The sequence below is a fragment of the Desmodus rotundus genome, chromosome 11, assembly GCF_022682495.2.
Source record: "Desmodus rotundus isolate HL8 chromosome 11, HLdesRot8A.1, whole genome shotgun sequence".
Lineage (NCBI taxonomy): Eukaryota > Metazoa > Chordata > Mammalia > Chiroptera > Phyllostomidae > Desmodus > Desmodus rotundus.
Window position 1 is genome coordinate 79,009,156 of NC_071397.1, and position 13,893 is coordinate 79,023,048.

Consider the following 13,893-nt stretch of genomic DNA (forward strand, 5'->3'; position numbering starts at 1 on the left):
ACCTTCGGTAAATATCGACTGAATGAATGCATGAACACGCCAACATTCTCTGTCTATAGGGGAGTACTTTACGAAAATAGTCAAAGTTAGAAACGATCCCCAAGCTGTGTGACCTAAAGCCTCGGGATAGTACATCTACAAAGTGGGAGAAATAAGATATTGACAACGCTGGACTATTGTGAGAATTACACACTTTAAAAAGTTACCATAATATATGGTTGGTTATATTAAGAACTAGGCGAATGAAAAATCATATCTTAGAAATGTATACCTATGACATTTACAGTGAAACAAAAGTAGTCAAAATACAATGATTTCATTTTATCAGCCTCTTAAAAATATATTTTATTGTACATGTTCTTTCACTACTAAGGAAGAAAATTGGAATATGATTTTTGTAAACTACAGCTTGCTTGCAGAAGAAAGAGCATCAAATTGGAAGTCAGAAAGGCAACATGCCATTTACTTAACAGCTACTCAAAACTCAGTGTCCTCACCTTTAAAATGGGAGGGGAGTAAGAAGCAGCAAACAAAGACATAAAACATCAACACTGAACCTATAAAAACAGGAAGTGTTTAAAGATTTTCTCGTCAGTATGTGTGTACATTAGATTAATAATAAAACCTCAACAGTAAACTAAATTTGGTCCATTCATTATTTGTGTAGCACTCAGATATATAATCCCAATTTTACAGTTAACAAATATTATCTATTTGTAATTATTTTGCAAAATTCTCTACTTATGTGTTGTATGCTGTCCTTAGGAGTAGGGTTTTTATTTTTAATCTGCTCTAGCATTTTATGAGTTAAAAAGACATAGATTTGGAGGAAGACTCTAGGAGAAATATTTTTCTTTTTAGAAGTTCTGCATTACTTATTTTTTGAAGTTACAATAAACACCATTGTGATGCATCTGTATGCACAGTTTTTTTAAACATATGGATCAAACATTTCCAGAAACATGATGATGTATAATGAATTCATTCCTTTCGCCAGCAACTTTATTTTACTACGGCTGTATTACAAATGGACGATTCAATAAAACGCCATTCACTTTCTTTGAAGTGGAATCTTGCCTCTCCTTTCCAGAATTCAGAAATTGCCGTTGGTTGCCTGAAGCCTTGAACTCTGTTGGTCAATTCAGGTACATTGTTCCCGTGGCTCTTAGGTCTGCCGGTTTCCTCAGGCTGTCATTATGAAATCATCTGCTCTGCCAGGGAGAACCACACACTGAAGACTATCACTGTGTAGTGAGCATTACACTGGCCATGTGTCCGTATTACTAATACTCAAGCATGAAGCTTTGGAGAAGTCCCTTTGTCATCTGGTTATTGGGGGGCATTATCCAAAGACTTATAAATATCTCTTAACAAAGCCCCAGCTGAACTGTGTCAGGGTTGCACACTCTCTTCATCTTCCCCCTTACAGCTTTTCAATTTGCTTTCCAAACATTTCTTTGTAGCCATTGGCTGGGGTGCACTTAAAAGAAGCACATCATTAACCACAAAGAATGCTCACTGTTTTCTGTGATTTCAAATCAGTTCCAAGCACTTCCTCAGCTCCTCAGCGAGCAGCAGCCGGGCAGCAATTACCCTGCTGCTGAAGACTCACTTCTCATCACAGAAAGGCTTCAGTTTCAGAGACAGCCAACAAGCAAGGCTGTAACAAATGATGACACATATTTTGGCCTCCATTCACTAGCGATTTACACCCCCAAAGGAAGAGTGAATCAATTTTTGTGCAAATTCAACAGCACATCTGACAATGCTGCCCTCTTCTCTAACTCACACAAACTGCGCATTCATCGACCCAGATCACTTGCCTCAAATGGGGACTCACAGTTGCTAAGTGGCTCCGGTGGGGGTGGGATTGCTCTGTGTCAAAAAGGGGCAAAGTCCACGCAAAGGACACAATCCATCATGGAAGGAAGCATTGAGTTAATTCATTGACTAAAAAATGGTGAAGTTTTCAAAAGCTGATGCCAAAGGAAGGACTGCTTTCCACCCTGGCAATTCTGTGAAAGACAGTGTAGAAAGTGACTCAGCAGCATCCTCCCGCAGAGCACGGTTTCCCCAAGGGTAAGCCTCTGCAGAACAATGCCCCTCATAGAGCACACTGAGACGGGCTTTGCTTCGCAACCACATTTCTCTCTTTTCTTCTCCATTTTGGTGGTACCTGATTATATGCCATTACAGAAAATATCTCTAGACTGGGTCAGAGGGTTACAAAATGGGCAGGGAAAATTCCCATAATACCTCTTCTCTGGGAATAGTCAGTTTTTTGCCCTGCAAGGGTTTTTCATTACACCAACTGGCAAGTAAATGTCACACTGCCCTCTGGAGGCTGACTCATTGGGTAGTTGGCAACCACTGAACACTGGGTTGTGGAAGGTCAGAACTCATTTTGGGATGGGGGGAGGAGTGGAAGGAGTATGGAATAGGAGGACAATGGAGAAATCACCAAGTATTCACTAACTTCTTATGATTAGTAAGTGTGTGTGCATGCACCAGAGGGTGGGGGGGAGGGAAGGAAAGAAGGTGAATAAGTAAACATTGCCTCCAAATCTCATCAAGAGAGAGTGGATGCATCTAGACAGGTTCAAAATTCAAAAGGAGATGGTGACGAGACTGTAAGGATGGGCATGGTAGAATGTTTCTTCCAAAGACGGCCATACTGATGTATTTCATTCCCATGTGACCTCCTTACAATGTGATGTTCCCTCTTAAATCCAGTGGGATTGTGACTCGCAGAAGACACATTACATGACTCAAAGGCTAAGTTTAAAAAAGGTTATACAGTTCCACAGGGACCTCTCTGGATGTTCACTCTTGGGACCCAGTCACTTTGCTGTGAGGAAGCCCAGAAGCTACACGCAGAGGCCACATTCCCACCGCAGTACCAGCGGAAGTCCCCGACAATAGCCAACATCAAGCCTTCAGATGATTCCAACCACTCACCTTGGGGTTGACGACAGGTGGAACAGAGAAGGGCTGTCCCCACTAAGCCCTGCTCAAACTGCAGATTTGTGAGCTAAATAAGTGCTGTCCTTGGATTAAGCCACTATATTTTGGAGTGGTTTGTTACACAATAGATAACCAAAACAATGGGCAAGGTCCCTTCTGACACCGGACAGAATGTTCTTGGCACAGAATAAACCTGACCTGAAAAGGCATGGAACCCACCTCTGTGCCTCTCATGGATCCTCACAACTGGGGGTGCCTCTTTATGAACATTAGCTTTCTTCCTCTCGGTCCCAGACGAAGCTGGCCACAGGCTCTACCTGCACTGAAACCGTGTGTGCATATGTGCACCACGTGGTGCTCTGCACAACTTGAACTGTGGCCAGTACTCGACAATCAGAAGATTTTATCGCACATACACAACTGAATTTCTGTCTTGTCTCAAAAACAGAACAAAACAAATCAAGACAGAAAATCTGGTAATACCTGATGTGTATTCCCACATAACAGTAAATCACTTGCACAAACTCGCTTCCTCAGTCCTCTCTACTTTCCGTTGCATGACATCCTGCTTGTCCCGCTCCAGCCCCATCACTCTTTTACACATGCTGCCTGTCCTACATAGGTATCTGGGTTTGTAACATCTATCTAGCCGACAATTTTCTACCTGGTTGGCTGGGACTTATTCATAGTCATTCAACAGATAACATCCCACTGAAAAGAAGGGTTTAATCAGATAAATAAAATTCAGAATAATAAAACATAAATAAAACCCCTAAAAGTGAAGTCTGTAAAACTTAATTAAGAGAGGATGACATCAAATACTGGGAAAAGGTCACAAATGGAGGTGCCTGGGAAGTCAGCTGAGGTTCTCATGCAGCCTGATGCCTTCTCCAACATCACTAGCTGCTGCACATGCCAAGAAGCCCCAGAAGCCAGTGCTTTTGTTTCGTTGGTTCATGTAAAGTTTATTCTCCCTGGATGTAAAATTACACAGAATCCGAAGTCTACAATTGACACTGCATGCACTATGGTTAGGGACTCTATTTACCTTTGGGTACGCTTGCAGAGAATGCCCTTATCACACCACTGCACGAAGACTCTCAAATAATTTCTAGAGAGAAATTTAGCATCAACTGCTGGAAAGTGGAATCACCCAGCTTGGATGAATGAGCTGGATCTGACACACTTCTTTGTATTTTTAGTCTTTGGTGTCTTTAATTTTATTAGGGGCTTTTAATAAATTATCTTTGAACTTAATTGATTAGCATAATTTTATTGTATCTCATATGGCTGAAAATGATTAGGATGTTTAAGGAAATGATATAGTAAAGGTAGTCAGCCAACTAAAAAAATGATTATCTTCATACATGAAAATAGGATTTTTCTTTAGGAATAAAAAATGGAGGAAAAAAATTCTATTTCTTGCTCATTAATTATATTAGAAAAGTGTCCATTATAAGGTTTATCTCATAGTGATATGTATCTACTAATTACTTTAAGGAAAGTTCTATGGTTCAAAATCAACCTAAATAGCACTTAATTAATTCTTATGCAATTTTTATAAAGAACCACCAGCAGTGTGAAAACCCTCTTTATTTAACAAAGTGTATGCTTGTGTTGGGCCCATTATGACATGTTGAAACAGGATTCTACTCTTGGCCTTTCATTTGATATCAAATTGAGTGGGTTTTCTAGAAATGCTACTCTTTTGGGAAAAACAATTTCAAGTTATCTGTGATAGTACACCCTGTTTTGTGATATTAACTTAGTAAGATTCCCATGTTCCCTTCAATAAAACATGCAGGGATAGTTACAGGGCATATTACTCTCCCTGTCTTAAACAAAACCCAAAAACCAGACCAAAAAAATTGGTTCGAATAGTTATTTATATAATGTGTTGTCTACTTTGTATCACAAGAGGGTTAAGAGAGGTAGTGAGGGCTGTGTTTGGGGTCAAATTCGTGGTTTACAAATTTCATGTCTGAGATGCTGCACCAGAAGAAAATTTTATACATCAGTGACTTCAACAGAGTGATATCCTCATAAAACTTTATTTTATTGCAGTTGTAGAGTACTTAGTTTGGGAGGGAAGGATTAATTTATGGGAAAAAATTAAGAAGAGGGTGGTTTTGAAGTTTTAATTGCTGTCATTTTCTTTATTTCCGGCCGACTTGCGTAGCGTGGTGCCAGAATTAGGGTTCAAATTTGATGGCATGTCGGTCAGAACGTTGTAGAAATCAAACCCAGAAGCCAGGAATAAAATTACTGAAAAATGCACTTTGGAATCTATGGGGTACATTGATTTATATATCACTAAAGCCTAACACAATGCCAAAACAACTAGAAGTTCCCATCTGAATCAAGAGACTTAGCAAAAGGCAGTTGGGTGAACTTCGGTAAGGAACTACCCTGTTATGTCATCGTGCAAAAGAGTCCAGATGTTGATCAAAATCAAAAACCAAGATGGCCATAACGCTTAACTACCTAATCATTCTGGTTATCTCCCAAGTCTGTTTTCCTAGTCATAACCGCATCCACGAACAGGCAACGTCGCTACTCCAGCTCTTTCCAGACAAACCGCCAGCTGTCAAATTAGCTTTGTTAGCTACTAAAGTATGTGAAAAGTTTTGCCACTTCCTAACGGATTTTGCCTGGGTCTGGGTTTTGCAGATCCTTAAATGCAGCTTCCTAAGCGGTTCTCAGAATAGCAAAGATCCTAAGGATTCCTGAAGACTTACCTCCATCTATCCAAAGAAGCAGCTGACCCAGCCCCGCGCACAGGGGCTCCCCCACAACGCCGTGACTCTCTCTGAGTCCCCGACACCAGGCAGCAAGTCAGCAAGATGCCTACAACTCTCCGGCCCCTCCAACCCTGAGGGCGGTCCGTTAGGTCCCCGAAGCCTGGGTCCCTCTCCTTTCCCATCAGGGACGAAGGGGGCGAGCGGCAGGTGTGTACGAGGGGTCTATCAAGTGGGGCGCTGGAGACAGAAAAGTATTCACAGACGGAAAACCTCCTGGAGTCACCCGTGCTCAGGTCCCGGGGCGAAAACTCTGAGCGGGGCGGTCGGCTGCTGGGGGCCCGGGGTGCGGAGCTGACCGCAACTGGGAGCGTGCGCAGGGCCGTTCCGGGCGAAGGCGTCCAGCCTTGGCCCCAAAGACAGCCGGTGGCCCCGGCCCGTGCCTACCCCGAGGTAGGGACAGGACCAGGCAGGGTGAGCCCCGGGAGGTGACGCGCTTACCTGGAGGTAGGGTCGCCCCTGGGCCACCCCGCCCACGACGATGTCGGCCGCAGCCATGGCCCCGGTGGGCGAGAAGCCGAAGCCCACGTAGCCGGCGGTGCGCACCTCGAGGCGGAAGGCGAGCCGGGTGCCCCGCAGGCTCCAGCTCAGCCAGTACTTGCCCTCCGAGTCCAGGAGCGCGCGGTGCGGGAAGGTGTCCCCCGCGCCCCCCGCCGCCGCCCGGGGGAACAGCGCCCACAGCAGGACCAGCAAGCGGCCGTGCATCCTCCGCGCACTTGCCCGCAGGCACCTGGGCTCCCGCCGACTGGCGGAGCGAGGAGGAGGCACGAGGGGCGGCGGCGCGTGAGCGAGCCTGGGACCGCCCCTCCGTCCTCCGCCCTCCGCCCGCCGGGAGGGGCAAGACCCGCGCGCCCAACCCCGCTGGTGGGGCTGCGGTCCGCGCCTCTGGCCCCGGCCCGCCCTTCCCGCCGAGCCACCTGCCGCCCGCACCCCTGACTGGGTCCCGGAGGTCTGGATTCGGTGGCAAGGGAAGCGAGGGGCATCCTGGAGGGAAAGGACGAGGGAGAGGGGTCCCGCGGGCAGGGTGCGGGCACTTGCTGGGGAAGCGGGGCCCCGGGATCCCCGCGCAAAGAATGAGAATTCAGGAGAGCGAAGCCCAGCTTCGGCCAGGAGAGGAGAGGTTGAGTGTGAGAAAGAGAGAATCCTGGGGTTTGTGGAGGGAAAGTGAGCGAAAGCCCCGTTCCGGAACGTCTGTCTATCCCTTCCCTTGCTGTTGGTTTCTCGGAGCCAGTGAACTCAGCGAAGACCCACCTGGTGGAGAGATGCGGTTCCCCTCCGGGGCGATTCTCTCTCCCTTTAACCCAGTACTGCGGCCCCAAGTCTGGGGAAGTCTTGTTCTTGACCTCAGACCTCAGCACCCTGCTGCTTGCCTGCCCAATGGGTTGAGTTTGGTTTGGTTTGGTTTTGAGGGGACAATTATGCCAAATACTTTGCCATCAGTAAGTCGAATAGGTCAGAATTAAAGCACCATTTGGCAGTTAGATTTTAATTCGAAGTCCTCTTGTCCTGAAATTTCAAGGTCTGGCCATAACCATGTTTAGCAAAAAATGTTTTGCCTCTGCGTTTGACCACATCACTCCTGTTTTCAGAAGGCTAATTACTCAACGTGGCAACTGTAAATTGCCTTCTTTATTTCTTGACTTCACTCTGCCATGTTTCAAAAAAAGTTTATAAGGTGTGTAAGCCTTACACAAACAATACCAACTAGAAAAACAATGTGAGAGGATAGATGAAACATACGGGTAAGAAGAATACTATAAACGTGTACTATTTACTCTGGATTCAGAGGCTCCACACCAGCCACCTATATTTCTTATTCTCTCACCTCAAGACACGTTTCAGCTTGTTCTGTTCTTGCTCCTGTTTTCTCTTCCCATTTCTTTTCCCAAGTTATCTGCATGCATCAAAACTCACAAAGATTCAGGCATGTTTGACAGTGTCTGGAAGGCAGCCATCAAGTGGGGCTGCTTCCCAGGGAGGGAGCTCAAGGATTTACCCAGGGAGGGACTTATTATCCCAAGGAGAGAGGGGTTTGGATCCACAATTTTAGCCAATGAAAAAGGCCAACATCAGAGAAAAGTGATGTCGAAACCTTGGGAAAAGGCAAGAAATAAGAGTCTGGGATGCCTGAATAGAACTTAGGCATTGAGAGTATGAACTATCAGCAACTGCAGGCCCAACTGGGTGGACATGAGGGCAGCAGGATCTATTGCAGCAACCTAAGAGCTACCACCTTAAAAATGAGTGTCTGTGAATACCAGGGGCTTGGCTACTGCCGGCCAGCTGCAGCCAGGAAGAGGAGAGTATATACAGAGAGAGAAACCAGATGGTGGATGAAAGGGTCAGGCCAGTGTCTCAGGCCAGTGTCCCAGCCTGCTGGACTGCCCGTGACTCAGTTATCCTGATGTCTTGATAGCCTGTGGCTTAATCAAAACTCCCACCTCACGCAATAGACATCTGACTCCAGCCATAATGGCCAATGGTCAGACTAACCTTCCTGTACTGGGGAACAGGCCAGCCCTTACCTAACCCATTGTCCTGGCTCACATCCTGGAACCCTGAGGCTAAACCAGAAGAACAAGAGACTAACCCCTCCCCTATCCCGCAAAACCCCCTCCCCTCCTATTTTTCTTTTAAAAGCCTTATTCTTGCCTTCCCCAGGGGCTGCAGTTGGTCCAGACTCAGCCTGCCTGTAAGCCCAGAATCAAATAAAGGCATTTGGATCAGATCATCTGGCTTCCCCCGCCTCTCTCTCTCTCACACATTTCTAACAGGGGGCATGGATGCCAAGAAGAACTGTTCTTGCCACTGTGTGAGGCACACTCACCACACTGGCCAGTATTTCAGGAGAGTTAAATTACTCCAGGGTGATCAAAGGCAAACTTCCTGTTTTGTGACCCTACTTTTATTCTTAGCACGAAGGAGCCTGGAGCACATGGTTATGCCTGCTTCCCGGAGTTCATTATGCAAACTCCAAATTCACATCTAGAATTACCCTCGTTTACTGTTCTAGTGCCCCCTTCCATCACTCTTACGCCATTCACCCATTGCCCTCTAGACACATGACAACTACCTCGGGAATTCTCAAAAGAGAGCCCTGCTGTGTCATTCACATCATGGCCGGCAGGCTCCTTTTCAGACCTAACTCGGCCAAAATTGCCCTTTCTCCCCTTTGTTCTTTGCAGTAGTTTCCAATCCCCCTTCCCACCCTTCCTGGTGGTGCCTGTGGAATGGTCCTGTAGACCTCGTGCTGGCCCCCCTTCAGTGTCTGTGCCCTTGTTTTCCTCCAGGAGCCTCTTCAGGTCAGGAAGAGCTTCAGGTTCCCTGTTTTAACCCCCCTGCTGAGAACACAGACCAGCATGCAGGAGGGGCTTAATAAATAGTTGTAGGAAGAGCAGAGGCACTTCCTGAACCTCCTGGTAAAGACCTCTTAACAAAGTTGGCTTGCGGGGGGAAAGCATGGCCCCCAGATATGATTGAATATTCTTCTCTGCATTTGTATGAGGAAAAAAATAATAAAGGAGATGATACATAAATATGCAAAGAGGAAGTCATAATGGCTTTTATTCTTTCTTTTAAGTGAGATCAGGTCATTGAGAATGAAGGTATTGTCTTCTGTTTGTCTATGACTGGCACTGCATCTAAAACACCCTGAGTGCTCAAGAAATATTAAAATTATATAATCATTTTACAATTGGTCAACAAACGGAATATTATTAGCATAATTCATACTCAGGAGACCCACTGTGCTTTGGTTTGAATTACCACAGTAAATGAACAAAAGGGAAAAGTTTATCTAAGGGTGCTTTATAAGTTGCCTAAGTTCTCTAGATCAAAATTGACTCTCCACTCAATTGCATAGAGGTCTCAGTTTCCCAATTTGGAAATTAATTACTATAGAAGGAAAGCAGGAAGAAAGTGTAGATCCGTTAAAAGCTTGGGGCATGTTGCAGAGAGAAGAATGAGATCATTGGTAAGGGGTTTCAAATTTATTTTTTAAAAAACATTACTTTTTATGTAAAGCAAAAGTTCAGGTAATGCAAAAAAAATATGAATAAGAAAGTAAACTTTAAAAAAATCACCTGGAATTCCACCATCTAATAATAACCCTTGTGTGTATTCTGAGAACATCATTCCAGAAGCTAGTTCCATTAAAGCCTTGGAGAAACAGCTTTTTGGACAAGAATTTGCAATGAAACAAGTAAATTAATTTTGTAAGATCTTACTTGAAACAAACAGAGTAACTCTAAACATTTCAGTTACAATATTTTTTTAGATGTCTTCTCTTTACATGTATCCAAAAAAGAAACAGAGCGGGCAAAACTAGATATTCAGTGAGGTTTTACTTGAGTTCAGAACATTCAACCGAATTATTCATTCTTAAAATGAGTAATTTTCTCACCCTTTTCAATCAGGAATTCTAAATGTAATGTTTATTTTGAATCTTCACCCATTCTGATACACGGCTTCAGATCAGCCAGTGTGACTGCGCTCACGCTGAGCTTCCTCACCTTGGTTTATTTATATTTCCTCACTCATCAGCTGCACGGGGAGCAAGGGGGAGACAAAGCCCAACACACAGTAACGAGCCAATGCAAAGTTGTTTGGTATGAAATAGGATTGTCTGAAATACGTATCTTCTTCCATAAATATGGTAGTATCATAATTTTCTGTCTACTTGTACCTAAGGTGCAACAATAATACTAAATATTTATAAAGTCCCTGTCTTCTAGGGAGCTCAAAGAGAAATATTTATATAAGTGATCTCAGCAGGCCTCCTACATTAAAATAGGAAAGCTGAAGCACTTTCTCACTTTCTCCTCTATTTACTGTGCCTCTTGGTGGATAGGTGACTGGTTCAAGTTAATACTATGAGTCAGTGGCAGAAAAGCCAAAAATAGAACTTTGGTTTGTTTCCTTCTTTAAAAAAAAAATTGAATGGAATACTTTCTCTAGCTCTCACCTCATCACCAGTTCAAAAAAATTTAAGGTCACCAGATCATCACCCTGAAATATTCCTTTTTTTTGTCACATGAACAAAGTGCTACGATCACTACTAACCCAACGTTATATTAATTTTAATAATGGATGACACTAATGCTGATGGTGGTATGGATAAAGGGGAGGCTACAGCACATTGATTTTTATCAGCAGGAACTGAAGTGGCCTTAATTGAGTTCTTGAAGTTACTTTGAAATTGAGTGCCAGTTGGCACTGAAAGTCGCTCTTAGGTTCTTCCATATGAAAACAACAGCAAGCAAACCGATTTCTCTGTGCAAAAATCTACATTTTGGTATTATCTGTAAGCTATGTTTTGAAATGAAACTCAACCTAAATGAAGTGTGAGGAAAAATATTACTTCTTTAATCACTAATGATCATTTGTTAGGGTTTTCCCTTGTAAGGAGCCATGATGTATATGAATAACATGGTAGGAAAGAAATTGATTTGTATTAGTACTCAGCCTGTATTATGATAACGTCATGTTTATAAAGTTGCTTGGGTGTTTTTAAAAATATGTATTTATTGGATTTTAGAGAGAGAAGAAGGGAGTGGAGAAGAGAGAGAGAGACGTGGATGTGACAGAGAAACATGGATAGGTATTTTCCCACACACACCTGGACATCAAACCTGCAACCTTTGGATGTACAGGATGATACTCTGACTAACTGAGCCACTCTGGCCAGGGCAAAGTTGCTGGGGCATTGATGAGAGCAATAGGCCCTGGCATTGCGCTCTTTATCAGACATCTTTATAAAAAATAACCATGTCCCCAACAATTTGACAAATTTCACTTCTAGGGGGATGAAGCCACGGAAGTTGTCAGTGATTATGGGAGAAGAAAAGAGGGGTGAGAAAATGTGCGGAATTGGTCTCAGGAATGTCAGCCTGGAAAAGAAATTTAGTCCATGCTCTCAGCTTGCAGATGAGGAAAGTAAGTCCTGGAGAGAGGTGAATTGTTCAATGTTACAATTTTTAAATTGATACAAGCAAGAAGTTTGGTTGCCTGGCACAGTTAACAATGTCTGGCTCTTTCTACTTCTCCTCTTCACAGTTATTCTTTTGGATGTCTCCTGTTCACGACTGGTACTTGGTTACATCAAATTTAAACTTATATAAACATTTCTGAGAAAGACTAGCGAGGAAGAAGACCTTTTGAATACAGTGATCCTCTCCCCAAGGGTAGGACTCCCTAGATATTACCATTCTGGTTATGCAGTTGATTTGGCACTTAACTACATGTGCTTCTACGAGTTTTTACTTCTATGGTTATCAATTTAAATAAAAGTCTAGGTGCTTAGTTGAAATGAGCAATCAGCATCAAAACCGAAGATAAACTTAGCTCCACGTGGAGAAGGATGAGATGATTCAGCCTTACTTGATTCTAAAATTCCACATGTGGTTTTGGAAAAATTTAAAGAAATCTGTACTATAATTTAAAGAAAAACAAAAATTAGAAATATAAATATAAAATTTTAATTATCCAAAAACTTAATTATAAACTTCAATTGCTTAATTGAAGTCATTACAATTATTACTAGGCGTAATCATAATGAAAATAGTTTCCCTTAAATGAAAAACTACAATAATTAGCAATTATTTTTCCATATGGAAACTGGCGAAAACAATAAGACCCAGTCTGAAATTAGTGTCAAACAGGACATGGAAACTCTAATCAATACCAGAGTAAAGAAGAAAAATGTGTGTTTATTTCTCATGCTGCAAGGTTTTATCTCCTCACGTGTCTAAATCTTCCTCTAGTCTCAACTTTTTGGAAATTTCCACATTTAAAAATCCACATTAGGAATTAAAGATGAATTAACCTAGCCTCACATAAATGCAGTTTGATTTTTAAAAGGCATCTTTTACCTTACTTAAATAATTAAACAACGGACTGAATTGTAAACCAAATAATTAGATTGACTATCATTGCTAACATTGACCAGATACTTGCCGTCACCTCTCTTACAGGAGACTTTGCCCAACAGAGTCTATCAAAACCCCAGGCAATTATGCAATTAGCCTTAGGAGTAAAACTATCTGTGATAACGAGAATATGGAAGCACGACCAGATGGGAATATCTCGGGAGCCCCCAACTTGGGAAGAATTCCACTGTATTCACTGTATGTCCTCCTCCTCCTACCTCCTTCCTCTTCCAAGTTAGTGTGTTATAAAACCAATTCCAACAGTGAGCTGGAGACACCAACAGCATAAAGAATAATTGTTAAAAGCGGAATATGAAAGGAGACGTGTTGCTAGCCTTAGGAGTAAAGCCATAATAAAAATAATGGTGATAATAATAATAATAACAATAATACATTTATTGAGTGCTGCAGATATGTTACATGAATTATCTCATTTAATCTTTACAGTGACTTTATGGGGTCAGTGGTCTCTTCTCCCCATTTTGAGGAAACAAGAAAAATTGCTTTTCAATTTATACAAGCGCTAAGACAACAGGATCTTCTCTCAACTGTGAAGGAAGAAATTTCTTGAAATATTAAATTATTAATATCATAAACATATATTTTGGAAAAGTTTTACATCTCCTATCAAGCAACTCTGTTGATACTATTTTTGTTGAATACAGATAAATGAACAAAAAAACACAGAAAGCCAGTTTGCTAAAGATGTTTAGACCTTTTTTTGATACAAAATCTAAAACTTTATGTGGTTACCGAGTCCCCAGAAGGTGGCTGTATGCTGGTCTTGGCTGTATGGCAACGGGACATATTGAAAGTCAACGTTGAAAAGGTCGTGGTGGGGACATCATGTGAAGAGGGGAACTGAGTCTGAGTGAAATCGAATGAAGGAAGTCACCTCTCTGTCATTCTCTCTCTGTCTCTCAGGCACACGCATTAAAATTAGTTAATTGTTCTCGTTGGGGGGACAGTTATTATCAATGCATACTTCTTTTCTCAGATGTTAGGGATAGGAGAACTAGACGTGTTGAAAATATAAACTTTATGCATCATAAAATGAGAGTAGATATCTTGTAAGGAACAACTTAGAAGAAAATAAGTAATTAGCTCTTTCTCTTAAGTATGTAATCAGTGCTTAGAATTCAAAGCATTAAAAAGTTATGGAGAAAATTGCCATGATCACATTTATTCGGGCTGTAGGTTTAGTT

General features: G+C 42.6%; 1 protein-coding gene across 1 annotated transcript in view; it reads right to left on the reverse strand.

Annotated features, from left to right (window-relative positions):
• The window catches only part of MOXD1 (monooxygenase DBH like 1), a 71,753-nt gene extending 65,225 nt beyond the window's left edge, over positions 1 to 6,528 (reverse strand). Inside the window, exon 1 of the mRNA XM_024552175.3 lies at positions 6,204 to 6,528. Coding sequence (XP_024407943.2) covers positions 6,204 to 6,467 — 264 coding nt within the window. The 5' untranslated portion in view covers positions 6,468 to 6,528. The remainder of the gene's footprint in view (positions 1 to 6,203) is intronic.
• Positions 6,529 to 13,893: the final 7,365 nt, after the last annotated feature.